Source organism: Peromyscus eremicus, chromosome 4 (assembly GCF_949786415.1).
Source record: "Peromyscus eremicus chromosome 4, PerEre_H2_v1, whole genome shotgun sequence".
Lineage (NCBI taxonomy): Eukaryota > Metazoa > Chordata > Mammalia > Rodentia > Cricetidae > Peromyscus > Peromyscus eremicus.
Genome location: NC_081419.1, coordinates 94552522 through 94578219, shown reverse-complemented (window position 1 = coordinate 94578219; position 25698 = coordinate 94552522). Strand labels below are relative to the sequence as shown.

At 39.7% G+C, this 25698-nt stretch overlaps 1 protein-coding gene across 6 annotated transcripts in view; it reads left to right on the top strand.

Annotated features, from left to right (window-relative positions):
* Ttbk2 (tau tubulin kinase 2) overlaps positions 1–25698 on the top strand; it is a 113882-nt gene that overhangs the window by 70865 nt on the left and 17319 nt on the right. For all 6 annotated transcript variants that reach the window (XM_059261215.1, XM_059261217.1, XM_059261216.1 and 3 more), the window contains 6 exons: positions 1830–1934; positions 9265–9330; positions 11164–11256; positions 12290–12415; positions 19937–20094; positions 24592–24808. In XM_059261215.1, coding sequence (XP_059117198.1) covers positions 1830–1934; positions 9265–9330; positions 11164–11256; positions 12290–12415; positions 19937–20094; positions 24592–24808 — 765 coding nt within the window. The remainder of the gene's footprint in view (positions 1–1829; positions 1935–9264; positions 9331–11163; positions 11257–12289; positions 12416–19936; positions 20095–24591; positions 24809–25698) is intronic.

Below are 25698 nucleotides of genomic sequence, written 5' to 3'. Positions count from 1 at the left end.
AAGCAAAAATAATTTACCTCTCAGTTTAGTTTAGTTTTGTTTTGTTTTGTTTTGTTTTTAAAGCGGTAATGAGAAATTACAGCTTATTTTCAATAGCTTTTCTCATACCAGGAAGTGTTTCTTGCCAGCTAAATTAAAAAGTCTATGCTGGGCCTGGGAGACGACTCAGCCAGAAAATCACTTTAAGACTTGAGTCTTGAGTTGGATGTCCAGAATCCATGTTTTTAAAAAACAGGTATGGTGGTACATACTTGTAGTCCAAGTGCTGGACAGGTGAGATAGGAGGATCTCTGGGGCTCACTGGCCAGCCACCCCTAGCCTGCTTGAGGAACAACACCTAAGGTTGTCCTCTGGTCCCCACAGGCACCTTCACATGCAAGTTCTGTGCTTGCCAGTTCTTAATTAGAGATTTTAGCATTGCTAATTATTCAGCCTCATACATAAATTGTTAGTTTGATTGTGTGTTTCTTCATAACAGTTGTTCATTTTCTCAAGTCACCAAATGTGTTCATTAGAATAATTAACTATGAAAGACCTTAATCTTCTCCTAAGAACTCCTGTGTAAATAAAATTTGTTTTTCCTTGTTTTCTTCTGTTGTGTCCTGTGCCCTTCTCTGTCCTTTCATCAGGAAGCTCCTTAGGGAAATTATACTTTGTTAAAAGTAAATGTTGATGTGATAGCTTGGATTTTGCCGTTACAAATTCCCTTTTTTGCATATCTAACTTTCTAAATTTGCAGTCATTTGACACAACACATTTACATAGATTTTTAGGTTTGGGGGCTCTTTGTTTTGTTTTGAGACAGGGTCTTGTATAGCTAAGACTGACCTCCAACTTGCTGTGTAGTTCAGGGTGGCCTTAAACTGATAATCTTTTTTTTTTTTTTGGTTTTTCGAGACAGGGTTTCTCTGTGTAGCTTTGCGCCTTTCCTGGGACTCACTTGGTAGCCCAGGCTGGCCTCAAACTCACAGAGATCCGCCTGGCTCTGCCTCCCGAGTGCTGGGATTAAAGGCGTGCGCCACCACTGCCCGGCTTTAAACTGATAATCTTGTCTCTGTTTCCTGAATGCTGGAATTAAAAGTATATGCCATCACATCTAGTTACACTGATTATTATTTTTTCCTTAGGACTATTTTGGAATGTTTTTTCTAAATTGTATTTTTAATTTTAGTGAAGTTCAGCTTTATGATGCTTATAGAAAATTGTTTTATTTTATTTATTTGTTTTTTTATTAAGATAGGGTTAAACTGAAATTTGCTATATAGACCAGTCTGACCTTGAACTCACAGAGATCAGCCTGCCTTTGTCTTTAGTACTGGAATTAAAGGCATACACCATCACAACTAGTCCTTATACTTAACTAAAAGGTTGAGAAGTAATAAAAATTCTTCTATGTTTTATATATATATTTCCCCCCATCCCTAGCTTCCTTTGTTTAGGTGGTTGGGTTGTCATTTAAGCAGTAACTTAGACTAGAATTTCAATGAATTCTAGTTCTGAATTTAATTAGGTCATTATTATATGTAACTATACAAACATCTAAATTTATTTTTGCTCAGTTTTCCTGGTGGTAGGTAGACATTAACAACTCTCTCTCAAGTCTCTAATTGTATTTACAAGAACACTCCACTATGAAAAACTTTAATTTTCCCTTGAAAGTTAGAACCAGCAACTAAATTATACTATATATTAATGCTTAATAAAAGTCATAAACTTACAGTAGTGTGTCTGGAACATGCTATATAGACTAGAAGAATTCATGTAGTGTAAAATGTAGGTGGGACTGGATATTATAAGAATAAGTATTTTTCGTCTTTATTTTTTTCCAGTCAAACTTCGCAATGGGACGCTTTCCAAGTACATGCAGGAAATGTTTCATGCTTGATTTTGGCTTGGCCCGACAATTTACGAATTCCTGTGGTGACGTCAGACCAGTAAGCTTTTTCATTACTATTTAATATTTGATAATTGAACTATTATTTCTAGTATCACTTTAAAGAAATGCTAATTATGTATCAGAATGAATGTTAGGAGGAGGGGATGAAGCTCAGTGAATTAAAAAAAAAAAATGGATGTTTACTTGTATTGAAACCAGATCAGTAGATTACAAGGTGAAGATACTGGTGTCTAGAGTTAGCTGCATATAATCAGTAGGGGACATTAAAGGGATCAGTATTGGATCAAGACACTCCAAGACCAAGTTCTTAGCACAAAGGAGATTCTTTTACTCCAGAAGACAAAGGACAGAGGATAAGAGGCATAAGGAATTTAATCAAATGTAGCTAGAAGATTTCCTGTTCCTGGCCTGCCGGAAATCGGGACAAATCTCTCCCACTAGCATCCCCCAAGTAAACACACAGAGACTTATATTACTTATAAACTGTATGGCCATGGCAGGCTTCTTGCTATCTGTTCTTATATCTTAAATTAACCCATTTCTATATATCTATACCTTGCCACATGGCTTGTGGCTTACTGGTACTTTATATCCTGCTCCTCCTGGCGGCAGCTGGCAGCATCTCCTGACTCAGCCTTCCACTTCCCAGAATTCTCTTCTCTGCTTGTCCCACCTATACTTCCTGCCTGGCTTCTGGCCAATCAACATTTTATTTATACAGAGCGATATCCACAGCAATCAAATGTCCAGGTAGAGGAGTTTTACTAAACTTACCTCTTAAGATTTTTGCCAGGGGCTGGAGAGGATGACTTAGTGGTTAAGAGCACTGGCTGCTCTTCCAGAGGACCTGGGTTCAATTCCCAGCACCCGCATGGCAGCTCACACAGACATACATGCAGGCAAAAGACCAGTGCACATAAAATAAAAAGAATTTTAAAAAACAAACAAAAACTTTTGTGAATACATGACTAGCAAAGATAAAGATGCCCCTAAACAAGGGCAACCTTAGAAGAGACTTTAGGGAGTCTGGCTAGAGTCATGTCAGGAGAAAGTCTGTCAGAGGCAGTGCACCAAGTACATCTCTGTCTCTTCACCAGCAAGCTGCTAAGGCATGGTAAAATGCTCCAGTCCTGCTCTTTCTAGAAAGAGAGCCCCATTGGTGGACCCTGTGGGGAGGTTAGCCATGTGTTCCTGACTGCAGCAGTTTGGAATGGGGTCACTTAAGTCAAGCTGGGCGTGAGCAGAAAGCAATCTTGGTTTGGATACCATAGACCATTACCTTTCTTACTGGATGTTCACAAGTTTTCTTGAAAATATTTAGTTTGTTTTGTTTTCAACTAGTGTTTGCTGAGTTTACTGGGAAGGGGGACAGGCAACTCTCTATATTGTTTTGCTGCTACTTCATCTCCCATTATAACTTTTCTCTTGTTTACTCTAAACTTTAGTATGTTCAAGCTTGTTTTTTCACTGTGATTTTCATTTGTATCAGGTTAACTAGTTGTATAAAAGTTAAAACATTTTGATTTTGATTGAGCCAACTTTTTTAGTTATACATACATATATGCAAATTATAATTAAAATCTAGGCATATGAGAATCTTTTTTTTTTTTTCTTTTGGAATTTTTTTGTGTCAAGGTCTCACTGAGATGATTCAGCAGGCAAAGGCACTTGCTGCCTAGTCTGACACCTAAGTTCAAACCCCGGGACTACAGAGTAAATTCAAGGCCATTGTTGTCAACTTTGTGAGACCCTGTTTCAAAAACTGAAAACGAGACCTGGGATATAACCCAGTGGTAGAGCATGCATGAAGACCTAGGTTCAATCTTCCATATCCCAAAGTGGGGCATCATATTTTTTAGAATATAACTAGATAAGATTACCTAGGAAGAAGGTATAGCTAAACTAGGAGGGAGGTCTTGAGTCTAAGCCATTGGGTCACTGAGCAGTGTTGGTGATAGATAGGGAAGAACCATGGACCAGCCAAGACCTATGAGAAGTATGCCAGTCAGGTAAGAGGAAAATCAAGAGGTTTTCCTTGGGAGCCAGGTGAAAAAAGTTCTTCAGAAAGAGTGGTAAGGTTGTCACTCCTGTTAGGTGTTAGTGAGAACTGACTGTTGATGACTTTGTAAGAACATTTTAGTAGATCAGTGAAAACCTGGTTTTGATTCCAAGCATCATGTAAGCCAGGCATGGCAGTGTTGGTTATGCTGTGGCGCTCGTGGCTGGCTGCGGCGGAGGAGAGTGCCGATCGGAAGAATCACAAGCCATGGGTACCTTTTTAGAGCTTTATTGGGAGAGAGAAGGAGGAGAGAGAGGGAGGGAGGGAGAGAGAGAGAGGAGAGAGAGAGAGAGAGAGAGAGAGAGAGAGAGGGAGGGAGGGAGGGAGGGAGGAGAGAGAAGAAACAGAGAAACAGAGAGACCACGCGGAGGGAAGAGAACGGAAGAAGAGAGTGTGGAAAGGAAGAGAACGCACAGAGGGCACACCTGCTTTTTAGGCTGGGATGCCATCGCAGTCTGGTGACGTAATTAAGGACATAATCCTTACAGGTAGTGCATGGTTGTGATCCAGCATTTGGGAGGTGGATCTTCAAGGTCAAGTTCAAAGTCATCCTCAGCTACAAGGTGAATTCAAGGCCAGACTGAGCTACATGAGTAGCATACAGAGTCCTCTGGATATATGTCTAGCAGTGAATTAGCTGAGTCATATGGTAGTTCTAATTTTAGTTTTTTGGGACGCTTGTACACTGATTTCTGTAGTGACTGTAAAAATAGTTTCTATTTCCACCACCAGCAGATAAGGACTCCTCTTCCCCCACACACTTACCATCATTTGTTGTCTCTTGTTTTCTTGATGGTGGCCATTCTTACTGAGGTGAGGTAGAACCTCAAAATCTTTTTAATTTGAATTTTTCTGATTGCTATAGATGCACTTTAAAAACATAGCTTTAATTTTTATTTTATTTGTATGGATGTTTTGCCTACATTATGTACACCACATGTCTGCCTTGTGACCACAAAGGCCAGAAGAAAGCATTAAATTCTCTGGAACTGGAATTACAGACATCTTTGAACAGACATGTAGGTTTTGGGAATTGAACCCAGATCCTCTGTAAGAGCAACCAGTGTTCTTAAGTGCTGAGCCATCTCTCCAGCCCCATGTTGAATGCTTTTCAGAATACTTGTTGCCATTTATAGTTCTTTTGCAAGCCATCTGTTCAGAGTATTGCCCCATTTATTGATCATTGCCCCCTTTATTTGCCAGTAGGGGTTTTTGGCATTTACTTTTTTTTGCAGTTCTTTATGTATTCTGGATATTAGCCTTTTGTCTGAAGTATAGCTGGCAAAGGTTTTTCTCCCACTCTGTGGGCTGTCTGTTCATTCTGTTGATAGTTTCCTTTACTATGCAGAAGCCTTTTGATTTCATATAATCTCATTTGCTTGAGGCTATTTCCTGTGTTATTAGGATTCTATTCAGAAATCTTTGCCGATACCTATATCCTGAAGTGTTTCTTCTATGTTTGCTATTTTGGATGTTATTCTGATGTCTCTGCCTCTGTTTGTTAGTTGGCATTTTTCATTACAGCTTTTAGTAATGTTTCTTTGGTTTGTACTTTTTTTTTTTTTTTTTTTTTTTTTTTTTACAAATTTAAAAAAAAAATTTTTTTTTTTCTGGTTTTTCGAGACAGGGTTTCTCTGTAGCTTTGGAGCCTGTCCTGGATCTCACTCTGTAGACCAGGCTGGCCTCGAACTCACAGAGATCCACCTGGCTCTGCCTTCCGAGTGCTGGGATTACAGGCGTGCGCCGCCGCCACCACCACCGCCTGGCTAAAAAATGTTTTTTAATTGAAATAGAATTACTTCACTTCTCCTCTTTCTTTCCTCTCTCCCTGCCAGCTACTCTCTCTTGAACCCCTGCCATGACCCCCAACTCAAGGATTGCCTTGAGATAGCCTCTTTTCCTTTGATTATATTTGTTATGTACACGTGTACACACACACACACACACACACACACACACACACACACACGTGTATTTGGTTTTTTTTTTTAACAAACGCTCATTTTATTTATTTATTTAAGATTTCTTTTTATTTTATGTGTATTGGTGTCTTGCCTGCATGTGTGTCTGAGTGAGGGTGTCAGGTCTCCTGGAACTGGACTGACAGACAGTTGTGAGCTGCCATGTGGCTGCTGGGAATTGAACCTAGATTCTCTGGAAGAGCAGCCAGTGCTCTTAACCGTGGAGCCGTTTCTCTAGCCCGTATATATGTATTTGTATGCATAAATATAAATACAACTTGTTGAGTTTATTGTTGTTTGTGTCTGTATGGTTTCAAGGCTGACCACACTGCACTGGACAACCAATAAAGGGGCTCATCCCTGGGAAAGGCTAGTTCTTCTCTGAGCAGTCAGTAGTTACCTGTAGTTCTTTGTCTAGGGGTGGGATCCTAGACAAATATCCCATTCCACATTAATATATCCCCTGACATTGCTGTTGTTCCAGTGCTGTTTATATAGCTGTTTCTATGAGATTGTCTCATAGCAGACTTCCTTGTATTCTTACTCTTTCATGATGCTCCCTGAGCCATAGTTGCAGGAACTGTGATATAGATGTATCCAGTGGAGCTGGGATTCTCACGATCTGTTGATCTCTGGTGTCAACTGCCAAGGGAGGAAAGCAATAAAACAGTCCTACACGGGCTGGAGAGGTGGCTCAGAGGTTAAGAGCACTGCTTGCTCTTCCAAAGGTCCTGAGTTCAATTCCCAGCAACCACATGGTGGCTCACAACCATCTGTAATGAGATCTGGTGCCCTCTTTTGGCCTGCAGAGATACGTATAGACAGAACACTATACATAATAAATAAATAAATCTTTAATTAAAAAAAAAAAAAAAAAACCTACTCAGCTGCAGCACCTTGCTTGAACCATGACAATTACCAGCATGGCAAGATATGTGTAAAAAGAACTGGCACTCAACGTGTCAGTGTCAACCAACAACTGCCTAATTGAACAGGAGGGAAAGCATGCCTGGTACTGGAAACCTAGTCAGTTTCCTGGGACTAGTGAGGTTGTGAATTTTTAAAAAAAGAACCTACTAGCCAGATAATCTCAGCACTCTCCAAGCAGATCTTGATGAGTTAGAGGCCAGCCTGGTCTCCAAAGTAAGTTCTAGGACAGCCAGGGCTACAAAGAGAAACCCTGTCTTTACGACGCCCCACCCTCCCCCCAAAAAAGAAAGAAAAAGGAATCACTGTGCCACTCTGCTAGACCACATAGCTCCTTACTGCACTCTGAATCTTATCCTTTTACCCACAGATAGTGTAGCTCCCACCCCTTATCAAAGACGCGTCTCTACAGCAGATGGAGACATCACAGAGAACCTCAGCTGGACACATGCTCTGTATTTTTGACATCTTGACTCTGACATGCCAAGTATTATGACATGGAGTTCATAATATTTCTTGTGTTTAGGTGTCTATTTCTTTAGGTTTATGAAATTCTTGGCTATAATTTTATTGAATAGATTCCCATAATATTTTTAGCATAATTGTCACAGCTCTTTCTTCTATGCCATGGATCCTTAGGTTTGGGCTCTTGAGTGATAATTGTTCTTTTGCCTGGTCTTTTCTGTTGATCGTGTTTTCTTTTCTTTTCTTTTTTCTTTTTTTTTTTGGTTTTTCGAGACAGGGTTTTTCTGTGTAACAGTCTTCACTGTCCTGGAACTCACTCTGTAGACCAGGCTGGCCTTGAACTCACAGAGATCTGCCTGCCTCTGCCTCCCAAGTGCTGGGACTAAAGTTGTGTGTCACCACTGCCTGGCTGATCATGTTTTCTTCTATATTTTATATTTGATTATTTCCGTGTTTATAAAACGAGCAAGACCTTCTTCTCCCAGAATGTATCATGTGGAGTGAAGACAGCCAGTAAATACAATGTAAACAAAATAGATGATAAAAATGCAAATAAAACTGACTTGGGCTTGTAAAAACCATTCTGAAAACACGGCACCTGTGAAAGAACACGGCGCACTACAGGCAAGGGGTGGTGGTCTTCATTCAGACGATTAGTGCTTCTGAAGAGGTGCTCGTAGCAGAGGTTTTAGTTACAAGAGTTAGCCACAGGAAGCATGCAGTGAGGTAACAGCCTGAAGAATAGCAAGTGTAAAGTTTTGAGCTAGAGAAAAAAAATTAATGATAGAAGAAACTATAGTAGATTCATTATGGGAAGGCAAGCTATAGAATGTCTTTCAATGTGGACTTTATTTGGGGTTATATTGTCTGAGGCTGTGATCATGTCTGGCTTCATCTCCATTACCTAGCATAACTAAGTATCCAAAAACTTAAATTTTAACATAAATTACTTATCCAAGTGAGTATAGTTGTAACCTCTTTCAAATTAAGTTTGAATAAAATAGACAAAATATGGTAAGATTGGCATCTTAGATTATATAATGGTTCTTCATGTTCTTAAATGTATTTGTAACCAGAGCCTAAGCATTAATGTGTATGGTATGATGCTTTGGTACTTGGCATGATTCTGGGTCAATGAAAATGTTTGATTTTTTTAATGTACAGTTCTGTGTTTATTTCATAAACACATTTGGTGTGTGTTTGTGTGTGTGTGTGTTCCTTGGTATCAAACCCAAAGCCTTGCACATAGTAGGCAATTGGGCTATCCCTGAGCTACATCTCCCAAGCCCAATGCCCATTATGTCATCATACTTTAAAATGTAGGTAGATGAGCCTGTGAGATAGCTCAGCAGATGAAGGCACTTGTCACCAAGCTTGATGACTTGAGTTCAATCCTCAGCACCCATATGGTGGAAGAAAAAAATCAATTCCCAAAGTTTGTCTTCTAGCATCCACATGCACACTGTAGCATTCATCATTCCACACCCTGACATCACACACACACACACACACACACACACACACACACACACACAGAAACAAATTAATAAATAAATAAAAATTAAGGATACAGATAGAAGAAAACAGGACCAAAATAATTAAAATATTAGTGTTTTAAGTTGTAGTTTAGAGATATTCATTCTCTAGTTTTCTATAATCTCACTAAAATATTACTATAAATAGTGTTTTATTTTATTTTATTTTTGGTTTTTCGAGACAGTGTTTCTCTGTAGATTTGGAGCCTGTCCTGGACTAGCTCTGTAGACCAGGCTGGCCTCGAACTCACAGAGATCCACCTGCCTCTGCCTCCCGAGTGCTGGGATTACAGGTGTGCGCCACCACCGCCCGGCAATAGTGTTTTATTATGATAGAATTGCTCTACCATTTGCTTTCTGTGTTCAGTTGTGTTACATTTTTTGCTATTTAATTTCTTATGATTGTGTGGTTTATTGTAGCCTCGTGCTGTGGCAGGCTTTCGAGGGACAGTTCGTTATGCATCAATCAATGCTCATCGGAACAGGGTATGTATCTGATCCAAGGTTGATAACTGCGTGTTCATGGCTTGCATCAGACTGATAACCTTCATATTTCTTTCTTTTTTTTTTTTTTTGGTTTTTCGAGACAGAGTTTCTCTGTGTAGCTTTGCGCCTTTCCTGGAACTCGCTTTGGAGACCAGGCTGGCCTCGAACTCACAGAGATCCGCCTGGCTCTGCCTCCCGAGTACTGGGATTAAAGGCATGCGCCACCACCACCTGGCCAACCTTCATATTTCAATTCAGAGGTATACAAAGTGCTCAGGAGCTGAGGGTCCATTTTATAGCTACACATTTACCTGAATGGTTGTTTTAATTCACTGTTTTGTATAATGCTGATGATAAAGGAATTCATGATACTAATTCATGGTAACATGTATAGTGCATGACAGATATGTGCAGCTGCATAAAAAATGAAGTTGTATTTGCCATAAAAGGCAACAGCTAAGTATGTCTGTTGGGTATCTGTTTAATTATGTATTAGTGTTGAAAATTAAATATAGATGTTTGAAGAAATAAAATACTTAGATTCTATTCTAAGAAATGATTTGTGGGTTAGGGCCAGCGTAATGGCTCAGCAGATAAAGATACATAACTTCCTAGCCTGACAATCTGAGTTTGACCCTTGGAACTCACATAGTAGAAGAAGAGAACTAACTCTGGCAAGTTGTCCTCTGATCTCTACATACTTACCATGGCACATGAGGACCCACATGTGTACACACACACACACCCCAAACAAATATAATAAAAACCATTAATAGTGGATATTATACTGTCACTATCTGATGGAATATAGAGATTGTCTTCTCTATAATATGTAATAACTTTTGTAGTTTTTGTAGCCGGGGCATGGAGATGTGGCTCAGCAGGAAAGCTCTTGACTAGCATGGGAAGACCTGGTTTAAACCCCACACTGCAACAAAGCAGGAAAGAGTCCAAGCCAGACATACCAGTTTCCTTGTTTCTAACTGAAAGAAGGAAATACTTAGGGTTACTCTTAATTTTAAAAGTTGTTGTTGGGTCTTGTTAATTTGAGTGTGGATTCCTCTATTTGCAACATTAAAAAGTTGAAATAAAGGACCCTGTTTAGAAAACAAAACAAAAAAAACTCTATGTGTGTGTGTGTGTGTGTGTGTGTGTGTGAAAAAATTTGCAGTGCTGACAGTATAATCTAGAGCCTTTTTCCTAGTAAGCAAGTAGACTACCATTGAGCTACAGTCTCATCCCTTACTTCTTAAAGCACGGATTAATTAGTAAATTGTTAATTGTATTGTCAGCATTTCTGAGTTTTAGAGGTTTATTTTATTTATTGGTTGATTTTTAAGATAGAATCTCTATGTCCCAAGCTGGCTTCAAACTTGCTAAGTAGCAAGAATGGCCTTGGACTTCTGGTCCCCCTGCTTCTCCCTCCCATGTCCTAGGATTACAGGTATGCACTATCACACCCAGTTTATGTGGTACTGGGTATCAGACCCAGGGCCTTATGCATGCTGGACAGTTACTCTACCAACTGGACTGTATTCCCAGCTCTGTTGTTTTTGCTTTTCGGTGGTGGCTGTTTTTTGTGGTGTTAAGAATATAACCCAGGGTCTTACACACACTCAGTGAACTCTACTGCTGAATTACATCTCCAGGTAAGGTATTATTTATATCAAAACATTTCTCAGTATATATATTCTGCATATGGATTGATATGTAACTATGCAACATATAGATGTTTACCAGATGATTTATGGGAAATTAGTGATCTTTAAACAATGTGATACACCCATAAAAACTGGTAATGTAATATGACTGAATTCTCTTTTATTTCTCAAGGAAATGGGAAGACACGATGACCTTTGGTCCTTATTCTACATGTTGGTAGAGTTTGTGGTTGGTCAACTGCCTTGGAGAAAAATAAAGGACAAGGTAATTTTGAATTATAATGTCAGTTTTGATAGGGGAAAGAATAAAAACTTCTCTTCAAGCTGGGTGGTGGTAGTACACACTTTAATCTCAGCACTTGGAAGGCAGAGACAGGCAGATCTCTTGTGAGTTCCAGGACAGCCAGGGTTACACAGAGAAACTCTGTCCAGAAAAACCAAAAACCAAAAACCAAACCAAACAAACAAGCAAACAAACAAAAATTCTCCTCAGTAAGCATATTGTATAATATCTTCATGGATTGAGATATCATGTAGAACAGATGTGCTTATCATTCAGTGGTACAGTGCATCCTTAGCATGTGTAAGTCACTGAACTAAGATATGATGTAGAACAGATGTGCATATCATTCAGTGGTACAGTGCATCCCTAGCATGTGTAAATCACCGGACTCAATTTCTAGCACCACAAAAAATAGTAAGTGAAAAGAAAAAAAATCACATAATTCCTCTCATAGGTGTATAATTTTTGTATTTGAGTATCAGTTTAGTTGTAAACTCTATTTCAAATTTTTAAAAAAGAAAATCCACTTACATATGAAACTTAAAATCTGTAAGCAACTTCACTGCTTTACAATGTGTATTTTTCTCTGTGAGCTGATATTATATAATACTATGATTTTTTTCTATGTATATTGAGAAGAGATACATTTGATAAGAACAGCATTTCTTCTGATGTGAATTATAGCTCTTAGTTTTTAGTTATCAGATTATTTTGTTTGGAAAACTATAAATACTGTGTTCATAAAGGAAAATACCCCAGTTTAGAGAACTCAGGGGTTGTCAGTTCACTGGTGCAGCCCACCACATCTCTGTTAGCTCTCCATTATATTAGCTTCACTTCCCACTGGGAAGCACTGTGTGTAAAGCCACCAGGGAGCGAGCGCTTACCCTTGCTTTGTACTTTTACTACCTTCATTCCGTAGCCTGCTACATTCTCTTGAGATTGTTAGCTGTGGGCTTGTAATCAAAGCTTCCAAGAGAAGCTGACTTTGGTTCCTGCTCTCTTTACCTTCCAGGAGCAAGTGGGTTCCATTAAGGAGAGGTATGACCATAGGCTCATGTTGAAACACCTCCCTCCTGAATTCAGCACCTTTCTTGACCATATTTCCTCTTTGGATTATTTTACAAAACCAGACTACCAGGTAACCATCTTTGTGAGTTCTGTATGTTGATCTTCCTTTCTTTTAGTTTTTGCTTTTACTCATTGTAGATTTAAGAATGTTAGCATTAAGTTTGGAAGGTGCCTAGAGTAACATTATTTTAATACAGTCTGAGAAATGTGAAGTTAACATGATGATGATGTGGGGTGTGTGTATATGTGTGAGAGAGAGAATGAGAGTCAGAGAGTCTTTTAGATGAATTTATTTAATGGTTAGATTTATTATGTAACATTTTTCTGTTCTTGACGTGATTTATTTAATATATAGAGCAGCAGTTCTCAACCTGGGGGTCAAATGACTCTTTCACAGGGGTCATCTAAGACCATTGGAAAACACAGATATTTATGTTATGATTCTTAATAGTAGCAAAATTACAGTTATGAAGTAGCAATGAAAATAATTTTATGTTTAGGGGTCACCACAACATGAGGAACTGTATTAAAGGGTTGCAGTATTAGGAAGGTTGAGAACCACTGATATATGGAGCATGATAATTCTAATTAAGTAAATTTTATAGCAGTTTCTTCACCAGAAGGAACTGTACAGCTAGGTAATATTCTGTTGAGGGCTGTCCATGCTGTTGGCTGGCAGTCAGTAAATGTTACTGACTCTGTCTGTGGCCACTGAATTAATTCTGTAGTGTAGCAGTTAATGAGCCTTTCAGTGATCAGCTAGGTTTGCCTCAAATTGTATTACTCACAAAGAGAACCTGGTCAATGCTTAATGCAAAAACAATTGTACTACTGAAAACATAAATGCAGCCCCACAGATAGCATATAATTTTATCTCCAGTGGACTTTGCTGTTCACTAATGGAAGATTTTTGTTTTGTTTTTTTGAGACAGGGTTTCACTGTGTAACAGCCTTAGCTGTCCTGGAACTAGTTCTGTAGACCAGGCTGGCCTCGAACTCACAGAGATCTACCTGCCTCTGCCTCCCAGAGAGCTGAGACTAAAGGTGTGCGCCACCACTGCCTGGCAAATAATGGAAGTTTAAAATTCTAAAGTGTTGTCAGTGCCCATGCCTATCTCAAAGTGAATTCATTTTCATATAGTAATTATAGCTGTTGTTTAGGGTATGGACAGGATATAAAGTGGAGTTCACAAATCTTGGGTCTGAGAGACCTAAGTGAGTGAACTTGTCTTCTTTCCCATGTGCTTATTAATATAATAAGCTACACACAGATTGTCTAATAAAATGTAACATTGGATTTGAGTTATTTCAGTGTTTTGTTTTTTTTTTTGTTTTTTGTTTTTTTTTTTTTGGTTTTGGTTTTTCGAGACAGGGTTTCTCTGTGTAGCTTTGTGCCTTTCCTGGGACTCACTTGGTAGCCCAGGCTGGCCTCGAACTCACAGAGATCCACCTGGCTCTGCCTCCCGAGTGCTGGGATCAAAGGCATGCGCCACCACCGCCCGGCAGTGTTGTTTTTTTGTGTGTGTTTGTTTTTGAGACAGAATCTTAACTGTGTAGTTCAGGTTGGCTTCAGATTTGCAGTTCTCCTGCCTCAGCCTTCCAAAGTGCTGGGATTAGACTGTTGCCACTATGCCAAGCAAAAGTGCCCCTTTTAAAAAATGTTCATTTATTTATTTATTTATTTATTTATCTATCTATCTATCTATCTATCTATCTATTTATTTATTTTATATAGAATGCATGTTTTGCCTGCGTGTATGTCTGTGTCTGTGCCTGGTGTCTGCAGAAGTCAGAAAAGGCTGTTGAATTCCTTATGTTTTAGTTAGGATTAAAGGCATGTGCCAACACCCTCACCCCTCACCCCCCCATCCTCCACCCCCACCCCTGGCTGGGTACTAATAATTTTTTATTCATACAAAATCCTAAATGAAAGTTTAGGATTTTGTTCACATTTGCCTCTTAGTTATTCTTATAATCTAAAAAAGACTACCATATACCAGCTAATATTTGAATAGTCTAACTAAATTGCTATTCCAAGATTTCCATTTTGATACTCTCTAAGGGTCATCTCTATCACTTAGTAATAGAACAAAGTATGGCTATTTACTATTTGGGGAAGGATGGAGTAAGCATGATGCTTTCTGTGTTTTACACACCATAAATAATCTGATTCTTTTTGCTCTCTGATCTTTCGTAAACAGTGAGTGGGAGAGAACAGGTGACAGAGAGGATAAGTCGGGGGGAAATGTTGATATTGATTGGAGTATTTTTGGGACTGGTGTAAATATGACGTCAGTGTTCAAGAAGGTCTGAGCTTGCTGGGCGGTGGTGGCGCACGCCTTTGATCCCAGCACTCAGCAGGAGGAGGCAGGTGGATCTCTGTGAATTGAGGGCCAGCCTTGCCTACATAGCAAGTTCTGGGCTAGCCATGGTTACACAGTGAGAAACTGTCTCAACAAACAAAAACAAAACAGTAACAAAGGTTGAATTTACAGGGTGGGTAGAGATTATGGAATATTGGTCCTTGACAGGCTAGCCTCCTTTGATAGAAAAAAAAGTTTCTTACTATTCCTCATTTTTATTTATTTATTTATTTTTTTCTAAAAACTCAGCCAGCACATGCTGACTTCTAAAGTCTCTAAAGACAGAAAGTGACCAGGGAGTGTTTGGTGAGCATGGTCTCTGTGAGCCTCTGAAGGAGGCCCCTGACACATGGCTTAAGGTGATGCTGCCCTCTTAGGGGTAGTCCCTCTGGGTGGCAATTGACCTATCCCAAATGGAATATTAGGTTTCCACCCAGGCTAGGACTTTATTCTCTTGTTCAGATGGAGTTTTTGCTTAACAAGCTTCTGCTTCAACATCTCTTGCTCTAAAAAGGTTTTTCCTAGAATCATTTAGGAACTAGATCAGAGGTCAGGGTCCCTTCTGGTGTCTTTGGTCTCTGGCAAAGATGAGGCTGCCAAGAAAATGCAGGCACATTTCTGGCTTTTTATCCAAGAGAGAACTTTACTTTTCTTTATGGTCTTTTTACCCTAAACTTCCTAGCCGAATCTTATCTCCTATTTTTACCCCCTCCTTACCCTCCTCCTTAGAGTAACCCTAGCTGCTGCTATAGAATTGGGGCAGTGACTGATCTGGTTTCAAAGTCCATTAGAATCTCTTGATGAGCTTACAAGATGATCTGTTGATTGATGTCTCCTCTTTTTCCTTGGGACTCCAAAGCTAGTCTCCAGAACATTGAACCTAGGATCCGCTTTCAGGCATTTTGATAGCTGTTGGAGTGGCTAGAATCAGTGTGAAGTCCCTTCCAGATTATTTCTAGAAAGAGAAAAAGAAAAGAAATTAAGCCATAGTCTAATTTTCTGATTAAATAATAGTGATTTTCTGATTAAAATAATAGTGAACCTGTCTCTCTAGGCTGTAAATAGGTGCAGCAGTGAGTCAGGGTCTGAAGTTTTCCATCTGAGCAACAGTTTTTTGTCAAGGAGAGAATCACTAGTGAGCTGTAGTTGTCAAAATAACAGTGGGTTTCACATGGGTTTCCACCTAGTGTCTGGGGAGTGAGACCCCTCGGACTGTTAGAGCAACATAATAATCATTTAGCCTTTAGTTACACTTTTATCTTGGGTGTTAAGCCCATGCAGGTGGTGACTTTCCTCTCAGCTTTCTTCTCCATTCTGGAGAAACATTCAGCCATCTATCTTTATACATAAGTCCTTCTTTACTAAAAATATTTCCATTTTTTTTCATTCTTTTAACATTTTCTTCTATTTACCAATTTTCTTTCTCCATACCATGAAGCATAAAAGCTAACAAATTTCCCATCTGTTGTGAGAGTTTTCTCCATGGGAGAAGAAGACTAAGCAGTGTCAGTCACAAGCCAGAATTCTGTTTCGCCAGAGTTCATCCTGAGGGACCAGTGAATTATTTTATTGGACTTACTTACAACACATGAAGAAGAAGTTACTGACAGAAGTGTGAGTGGCCTGAGAGCAGCTAAACTGGACAAAAGTCTTCACTCTGTATAGATGACAGCTTCCTCTTTCTCCCTAGTCTTTCTCAGCATGTATATTCTAGCTCTTTCCCTCACGACTTCATGCAGTTAGGACAGATTTGCATACAACTAGTTAAGAGGAGAGTGCTGGGTAGTCTCCAGAATTATATTGGATATTCTTTTGTAAAGGAGCATCAACAGTCAACAAGCCCAGCTGTGAGCATTTCTAAGCAGACATTGCTGGTCTTAAGATGCTGCCTCTCTGGCTTAGAGGATAATGCTATGGCATACCACCTTAATAGAAGAAAGCGATGCCCAAGCTGCATGCTGTGCCCTAGGGTGAAGACTGTGCTCCAGCACCTTTGTGAGTCACAACTGTAGTCGGATGGTTTCTCCGGTCCTGCCCGGCCCCAAGGTCCCTCAGCTGCTTATAAAATAATCATTCAAAGGCTTAATATTATTTATAAACGGTATGGCTATGGCAGGCTTCTTGCTAGCTAGCTCTTACAGTTTAACTCAACCCGTAACTTAATCTGTGTATCGCCACGTGTTCCGTAGCTTTCCTTGCATCCCATCACATGTTGTCCCTAGGATGGCAGGCTGGCATCTCCCCATTCAGCCTTTCTCTTTCCTGTCTCTCTCCTTGGATTTCCCGCTGCCTTGCCATAGGCCAAAGTGGCTTATTTATTAACCACTGGAAACAACATGTATTCAGTGTACAGAAAGACATCCCACAGCACACAACCATCTGTAAATCTAGTTCAAGGGCATCTCATGCCCTTTTCTGGCCTCCTTGGGTACCAGGAACACATGCTACATGTACATAAATGTAGGCAATTGCTCATACACATAAAATTTAAATTGAAGAAAAACTTAAAAAAACTTGAAAACAGAAACCTTAAAAACAGTTGATACTGTGTATCCTCCTAAATTATTTTCATTAATTATCCTCTGTCTAGCTGGGTCTATTCTCCAGAGGGTGGGTGCAATACAGCTTTTGGGTTTTGCTCCCATATGGCCTAAATAGCTCAAAGAGCAGAGAAGCAAACAGTGCATGTATTACTTTACCTGTTTCATCTACTTACATGTCACTGAAGTGAGGCACTCTGTTTTGCATTGAATGATCTTTGCATTAGCCAAGCCAGTATTGTATTGTACTCTCTGGGGTAAGTGCTTTATTGATCTACTAGTTTGCATTCATTCAATTAGAATTCAGAAATCAAGAGCCTCAGTGAAATTCAATATATCATGCTACAAATAATTCCTATCCATTTTCTTTCAAATGGCAAATTAAAATTTTATATGGAGATAAATGACACTGTTATTGATTGTTTTTGTGCTGAGGCTAAGAGGAATATTAATCCATTGAGTCTATGTCTGATGATGGCTGGAAACTAGCATCAACCATCTTTGTGGGTTGCATGTGGGTAGGTATTGAACCAAATTGCTTTAGAAAGTACATTTTAGTTAAATTTGTTGTTACTAAAAATAATACATAACCCTGTCTCAAAAAACAAAAAAAAATGCATAAACATTTAGAAATTAGAGAAATAGAAAATTCAGATTACTCAGAATCTCATTTTGATTGCCCTTTCTATGCCTTGAATAATGTGCTTTAAAAATTCATTTCACTACAGTTTATCCAGTGGCTCAGGACAGAAATTTAACTTAGCCTTTATTCTGTCCTTACCCTCCCGGCTTTCATCAGCTTTGTCAACAGGGTCTTTGAGCTCTTTTCCAGATCATATCCACATCACTTATGTTGACTGTAACCATGATGGTTTAACTGACCATGAGGTTTAAGTAGCCTCCTAGCTGGTTCTTACCACCTCTTATCATCCCAATCTCTGGCATCTGCTGTGCACTTAATAGCCGGACTTACCTTTTTAAACCTCAAAGGTATGGGCAAAATGCTCCAGTGAGAAGTGCTGGTTTCAGGTCCGGAGCAGGAACTGTAAAAATGAATCCCAAAAGTCAGGATACTTGCAAAGTGAGAGAGATGATTAGAGAATGAAGCTGCACTCAGGAAATTGAAAATGGTGCATATGGACAAGTGGTGTGGGTAACAATCAATTATATATGCAACAAATCAAACTAAAAGGATTAATTTGACTATTTTTATGTATAAACACATATACATAAAAGAGACATTTTTAAAAGGGCATAAACACGCACAAAGAACGCACAAGGACTTTTTTTCTTCTTTTTTTTTTTTTTTTTTGGTTTTTCGAGACAGGGTTTCTCTGTGTAGTTTTGATACCTGTCCAGGATCTCGCTCTGTAGACCAGGCTGGCCTCGAACTCACAGAGATCCTCCTGACTCTGCCTCCATAGTGCTGAGATTAAAGGCGTGCGCCACCGCCACCCAGCACAGGACTTTCTTTGATTCTTCTTTGGACATCCCAGCTATAACTACTGGTTACTTATTTAGGTTTAGCCATACAAAAGTGTCCTCTTTAGGGCTAGAGAGATGGCTCAGAGGTTAAGAGCACTGGCTGCTCTTCAGAGGTTCTGAGTTCAATTCCCAGCAACCACATGGTGGCTCACAACCATCTATAATGAGATCTGGTGTCTTCTGATATGCAGGCATACATCAGGCAGAATGCTGTATACATGATAAATAAATAAATCTTTAAAAAAATGTCTTCTTTAGGGCTGGAGAGATGGCTCAGCGGTTAAGAGCACTGGCTGCTCTTCCAGAGGTCCTGAGTTCAATTCCCAGCAACCACATGGTGGCTCACAACCATCTATAATGAGATCTGGTGCCCTCTTCTGGCCTGCAAGCATGCATGTAGGCAGAACACTGTACCCATAATAAATAAATAAATCTTTAAAAAAAAAAAATGTCTTCTTTATAGATAGATACATAGCCAAATGAGTGGTTCACCTGAATATGTATGGCTATGTATAATCATGGTACATACTTCTTTTTACCAAGCTGTCTGAGAGTAGATTATAAATGAAAAGCTGTATAATGTATCTTCTTATTTTTTTTAAGATTTTATTTATTTATTATGTACACAGTGTTCTGCCTGCAGGCCAGAAGAGGGCACCAGGTGTCATTACAGATAGTTGTGAGCCCCATTGTGGTTGCTGGGAATTGAACTCAGGACCTCTGGAAGAGCAGCCAGTGCTCTTAACCTCTGAGCCATCTCTCCAGCCCAATATATCTTCTATAAACAAAATGTTTCATACAACTATATACTGGTACCACAATCAACGTTACTTAATTAATTAACTAACATTAATTTCTTTTTTTTTTTTTTTTTTTTTTTTGGTTTTTCGAGACAGGGTTTCTCTGTGTAGCTTTGCGCCTTTCCTGGAACTCACTTGGTAGCCCAGGCTGGCCTCGAACTCACAGAGATCTGCCTGGCTCTGCCTCCCGAGTGCTGGGATTAAAGGCGTGTGCCACCACCGCCCGGCAACATTAATTTCTTATTGTCATCCACATAGTCCCAGTTGGTTTCCTTCCTTGAACCATGAATTTTGAAGGAAATCGTATTATAATCCTTTTTGTGGGTCTGGTGTGCTTTCTGCTGTAGAAGAACGTTAAGTCTATTCCTGTTGGCTCACTCTGGTTTCCTTCTTTGTGGTTTAGCTTCTTACATCCGTGTTTGACAATAGCATCAAGACCTTTGGAGTGATTGAGAGTGACCCTTTTGACTGGGAAAAGAGTGGAACGGACGGCTCCCTAACCACCACCACCACCTCTGCCACCCCTCAGTTGCACACCCGCTTGACCCCTGCTGCAATTGGGTATGTCCTACACAGTTCAGTGAGTGGTGCTTTTTCTGAATGCAGGAATTCCCGTTAGTCCATCCTGAGCCTCTCAGATTGTGAAGTGCTAAGACATGTGGGAGGGCCTTGAGCATTTCCTTGAGTTAAATCTTTTTCTTACTAGGCTTTGGAATTACTTAATTCAGAAAATACTAATGGTTCATTCTGTGAAATGGGAGCTTAGAGCTAATGTGACTTGTTGATACCAGAGGTACAGTGGGTTTTCTTCAGAATAGAGGAACATTACTTGTATTTCTAAAGAATATATATGGGAACCTGAAAGAATAAGTCATAATTATTCTTTGGGTTTTTTTTGGGGGGGGGTTGGGTTTTTTTGGGGAGGGCGGGGTTTGAGACAGGGTTTCTCTATGTAGCCCTGGCTGTCCTGGAACTCACTCTGTAGACCAGGCTGGCCTAGAACTCAAAAATCCACCTGCCTCTGCCTCCCAAATGCTGGATTAAAGGCGTGCACCACCACCACACAACATAATCATAATTATTTCTAACTGCACTGTGTTTAAACTCCATGGGAACAAAATGTGTAGGCATATTTTTCTTATGAAAGTACTTTAACTTATGTAGAATATTAGGAAATATAGTATATTTCTATCTATATTCTTGTTTCTTCTTATTTATTTGCTGGGTTTGTTTATGTGTTTGATACAGGAGTCTTGCTGTATAACCAAGCTGACCTTGAACTTGTAATCCTTCTGTCCTCAGCCTCCTGAATCCAGAATTACTGGTGTGCCCCATCATGCCCAGCTATTTCCATTTGTGTGGGGTTTTTTTTATGTTTATTTTTCTCTCGATAGATAGATAGATAGATAGATAGATAGATAGATAGATAGATAGATAGATAGATAGATAGAGGTGTGTGTGTGTGTGTGTGTGTGTGTGTGTGTGTGTGTGTGTGTGTGATGTATATGCTAGGTATCCACAGAAGTCAGAAGATGGCGTCAGATTCCCTGGAACTAGAATTATAAACATTTTTAAGCCACCATATGGACGCTAGGAGCCAAACCCAGAACCTCTGTAAGGACAAGTGCTCTTAACTGCTGAGCCGTCTTTCCAGCCCTAGCTCCATGATTTAGTGTTTTTCTCTTTTACTTATATTAGACACTTTTCCTTTTAAGTTTTTGTTTGTTCTGAAGTTTTGGTTTTTTGAGACAGGGTTTCTCTGTGCAGTCCTGGCTGTCCTGGAACTCACTTTGTAGACCAGGCTGGCCTCAAACTCACAGAGATCCCCCTGCCTCTGCCTCTTGAGTGCTGGGATTAAAGGTGCGCATCACCACCGCCAAGCTTGATGAGTTGTTTATTTTTTTTAAGGCAAGGTTTCACTATGCATTCCATCTGGCTTTGAATTCACTGTGTAGCCTAGACTGGCTTTGAACTTGTGGATCTTCCTACGTCAGCCTCTTGAGTCTGGAATTCTAAGTGTGTGCCACCGTACTGCTTTATGTTTTCCTTTGGAAAGACCATGTGCTAATGATAACCTCATACTGACTGGTCACTACCTTCCTTATTCCTTTTTTTTTTTTTTAAGATTTATGACTATTTTATGAGTGTTTGCCTTACATGTTCTAGACTCCATGGCCTGGTGCCCACAGAGTTTAGAAGAGGATGTGATGTCTGCTGGAACTGGAGTTATTTGTGGGTGCTGGGAACCAAACCTGGGTCTTCAGCAAGATCAGCAAGTGCTCTTAACCTTTGAGCCATCCAGCCCTACTTTCTCTCTTTTCTTAATTTTTTTCTTTTTATCCTTCCCTCTCTCCTTCCCTCCCTCTCCCCCCCCCTTTTTTTCATAGGTTTTAGGGGTAAACCCAGAGCTTTGGTGTGTGCTGGCCAAGTGCTCTACCAACTGAGCTAACCCCGCCCTCCCCTTTTGCCTTCATATCCCTGAACATGCCATAATTTTCTTGGTGAGGAATTGTTTCTCTCTTGTCAAACTCTCCATTAAGAGAGTTTGGGAAAAGGGAAAAAATGATATGGAAAGAATAAAAAATAAGGAATAAATACAAAGGAGAAGTCTGAGTCATGTGGAAGAGAGCCTGGATGGAGATGGCGATGAGTGCCTTGAAGTACATGATATTGTGTAACAGATAAGGAAGATTAGGATTGAGTGAAAATAGAGTAGTTTTGTAGGTACAGATGTAGTTTATTTCCCAAGGAGTAGAAAAAGGAAGTAGGAAGTGGAATCACTGTAGAGAAGAGTGATGGGCAGAAGGGGAAAAGATTTGGAACATTAAGGGATCAAAGCGTGGAGAAAGGATGGTCAGTAGGGTTCCAGGTATACTTTCCTTGTATAAGTCAATTATATTGAACTCATCTGAAAAATCTCTCAGTACTCAGTTTATTTCTGATCTTTAATAGTTTGTACATTTGGACAATTTCAGGCCAAACCACCTTTTACTGTTTCCTGAGTCTGAAGTACAGGGACCGCTTTACTGGGCTGCAAGGTTTCTTGTGAGAACCATGCTCTGTGAAGAATCAACTTTTTAGGTTGTTTACCTACAGTATTGATAAAGAGATCACTTAAAATTGACCAACTTAGGCAGAGATAGTAGCAAAGGGCAAAAAATCTGAATAAGACCTTGGGAAACGATTGGTGGTCTCAGAAGGAAGTGAAGTGTTCCTAGAACGTTCGTGCTAGCGCACATATTCGACCTTTAGTTTTTTTGTTGTGGTTTTGGTTTTTTTTCTCCGGGGGTATTTTGGGGACAGGGTCCCACTATGTAGTCCTGGCTGTCGTGGAACTCGCTCTGTTGACCTCCCAGAGATCTGCCTACCTCTGCTTCCCAAGTGTAGGGACTAAAGGTGTGCACTACCATGCCTGGCCAGGGTATGGCTGCTCACAGTAATGGCGTATGTCAACACAGTCAGTTGAGGGCTGTCTTCCTGTGTTCAGACATTCCAGGTTACTTGTTAGAAATTTCTTTGTATGCTAAATATGGTGCTCAGCCAGAAATATTTTTTAAAAACACTAGTATTGAGGCTAGAGAGATACCTCAGCGGTTAAGAGCACTGCCTGTTCTTCCAGAGGACCTGCATTCAATTCCCAGCACCCACATGCCAGCTCACAACTGTCTGTAACTCCAGTTCCAGGGGATCTGACACCCTCACATAGATATATATGCAGGCCAAAAAATAAATAAATAAATAAATTATAGAAACAACAACAGCACTAGTGTTTATGGAGCACAGAGTTCCCAGAGGTCTTTTAAGTTAGTGATGGCTAAGAACTAAAAGCCTCTCCTGGACCAGTAGGCTGAGTGATGACAACTATGTAAAACAGGACCTGGGATTCACTCAGAAGAAATCTGTATAGCCAAGCATGGTGGTGTACTCCTGTAATCCCAGGATTCAGGAAGATGCCGTACTCAATGCCAGTGTGGGATAAAAGTAAAACCTTCTCTCAAATGAAAGAAAGGAAGAAAGAAATATATAGACAAATACCTATAAATACTTTTTATTCTCCTTATGTAGATCTGTATAAATTCTCTAATTTCAGACTTTCTGATTTTCTCCTTTGTTTTGCCTGGCGCCTTGGGCATAGTAGGAACTTTGTGAACTCTGTAATGAAAAAGCAGCAGACATTGTTTTGTTTCACTGTTGGCAATTTTTTCTTTTCTTTTTTGTTTGTTTTATTGCTCTTCTGCTGGTTGGTTTTGATTTTCATTTGTGTTTTTGTGGGTTTTTTTGTTTGGTTTTGGGTTTTTCTTTTTGTTGTTTGTTCATTTGTTTGTTTTAAAGAGAGAGAAAGGACATAAAATTGGTTGGGTAGGAAGGAGTGAAAAACATGATCAAAATATACTGAATGAAAAAAGGCTTATTTTAATAAATATTAAAAATAAAAGAAACAGTAGTATACATTTCATAGTAAAAAAATCATCTAAATCACATTTATTTCCTTATAGCCCTTAGTATTTCCCTATGTATAATTGCTTTTATTATTTACAAAAATGTTAAAGAATAGAAATTTTTATTTTATTGATGAAAGCATCATGGAAAGTAGAACAGATGTTTCTGACTTTTTTTTTTCCGAGACAGAGTTTTTCTGTGTAGTTTTGGTGCCTGTCCTGAATCTCGCTCTATAGACCAGGCTGGCCTTGAACTCACAGAGATCCACCTGGCTCTGCTGGGATTAAAGGCATGAGCCACCACCACCCAGCATCTTTCTGACTTTTAAAGTGATTGTCAGCAGGGCGGGGGTGACGCACACTTTTAATCCCAGCACTCGGGAGGTAGAGGCAGGAGGATCTCTGGGAGTTCAAGGCCAGCCTGGTCTACAGAGCGAGATCCAGGATAGCCACTGCTACACGGTGAACCAAAAAGAAGAAAAAAAAAGCTTTAGATTTTGTTTAATTCTTAATTATGTATAAACTTAAATCCAGAGACAAAATGTAGAACAGTCTGTTTCATGTTAACTTTTGATTCTGGTCTTTTGAAGTTTTCTGTTTTCCTCCCCTCTCTTTTCAGAATTGCAAATGCCACTCCTATCCCAGGAGACTTGCTCCGAGAAAATACAGATGAAGTGTTTCCAGATGAACAGCTTAGTGATGGGGAGAATGGTATCCCTGTTGGTGTATCACCAGATAAATTGCCTGGATCTCTGGGGCACATTCGCCCTCAGGAAAAGGATGTCTGGGAAGAGATGGATATCAACAAGAACAAGATAAAGCTTGGAATTTGTAAGGTGCGTATTTCTTTATATCACAATTGAGAGAGAGAGAGAGAGAGAGAGAGAGAGAGAGAGAGAAAGAGAGAGAGAGAGAGAGCGCACACATGCAAAGGTCAACCTACAGGAGTTGTTCTCTCTACCATGTTAGTCCTAGAGATCAAACCCTGGTCACCTCCATCTCAGCATTCCATAGTTGCACCAGGGAAGAGCCCCCAGACTGGTTGTCTAACACCAGGTACTCAACCCCAAAATCATACACATACAAGTAACATCATATGGACGCAACAGGTTGGTTTAGGTACTTAGGAAGATATATACATACATATGTAAAGACAGTTGAAGAACTAGAGGCCATGAATTTGAGAGTTGAGGGAGCAAGGGTGCATGGGGAAGGTCGGAGGGAGGAGAGGGAAGGGAGCAAACGTAATTATATTTTAATTAAAAAACAAAGAAAACAGCTCCTCAAGTTTGGTGGCAAGAAGCTTTATCCACTAAATAATCCCACCAGCTTATGATTCTCAATTTTGAGTGTAAAATAGAACAAAGTATTGCTAATTATTTTATTTAAATTTTTTAAAATTTATTTCTCATGTATGTAACTGTTTTGCCTACGTGTATGTATGTATTTGCACCACTTGTGTGTCTGGTGTCTGGAGGTCAGAAGAAGGCATCAGACCCCTGGAACTGGAGTTATGGATGGTTGTGAGCCACCATGTGAGTGCTGGGAACTAAACCCAGGTCCTTTGAAAGAGCAGCAAATGCTCTTAACTCCTGAGCCATCTCTCCAGCACCCTTGCTAATTATTTTAAATATTTGAAATTGTGATATTTTAGCTAATGTGTTCCAAAGTGCTCAGGTTTAGATACCAAGTATTAATATTCATTGTGTTTTATGGAAAAGATAGA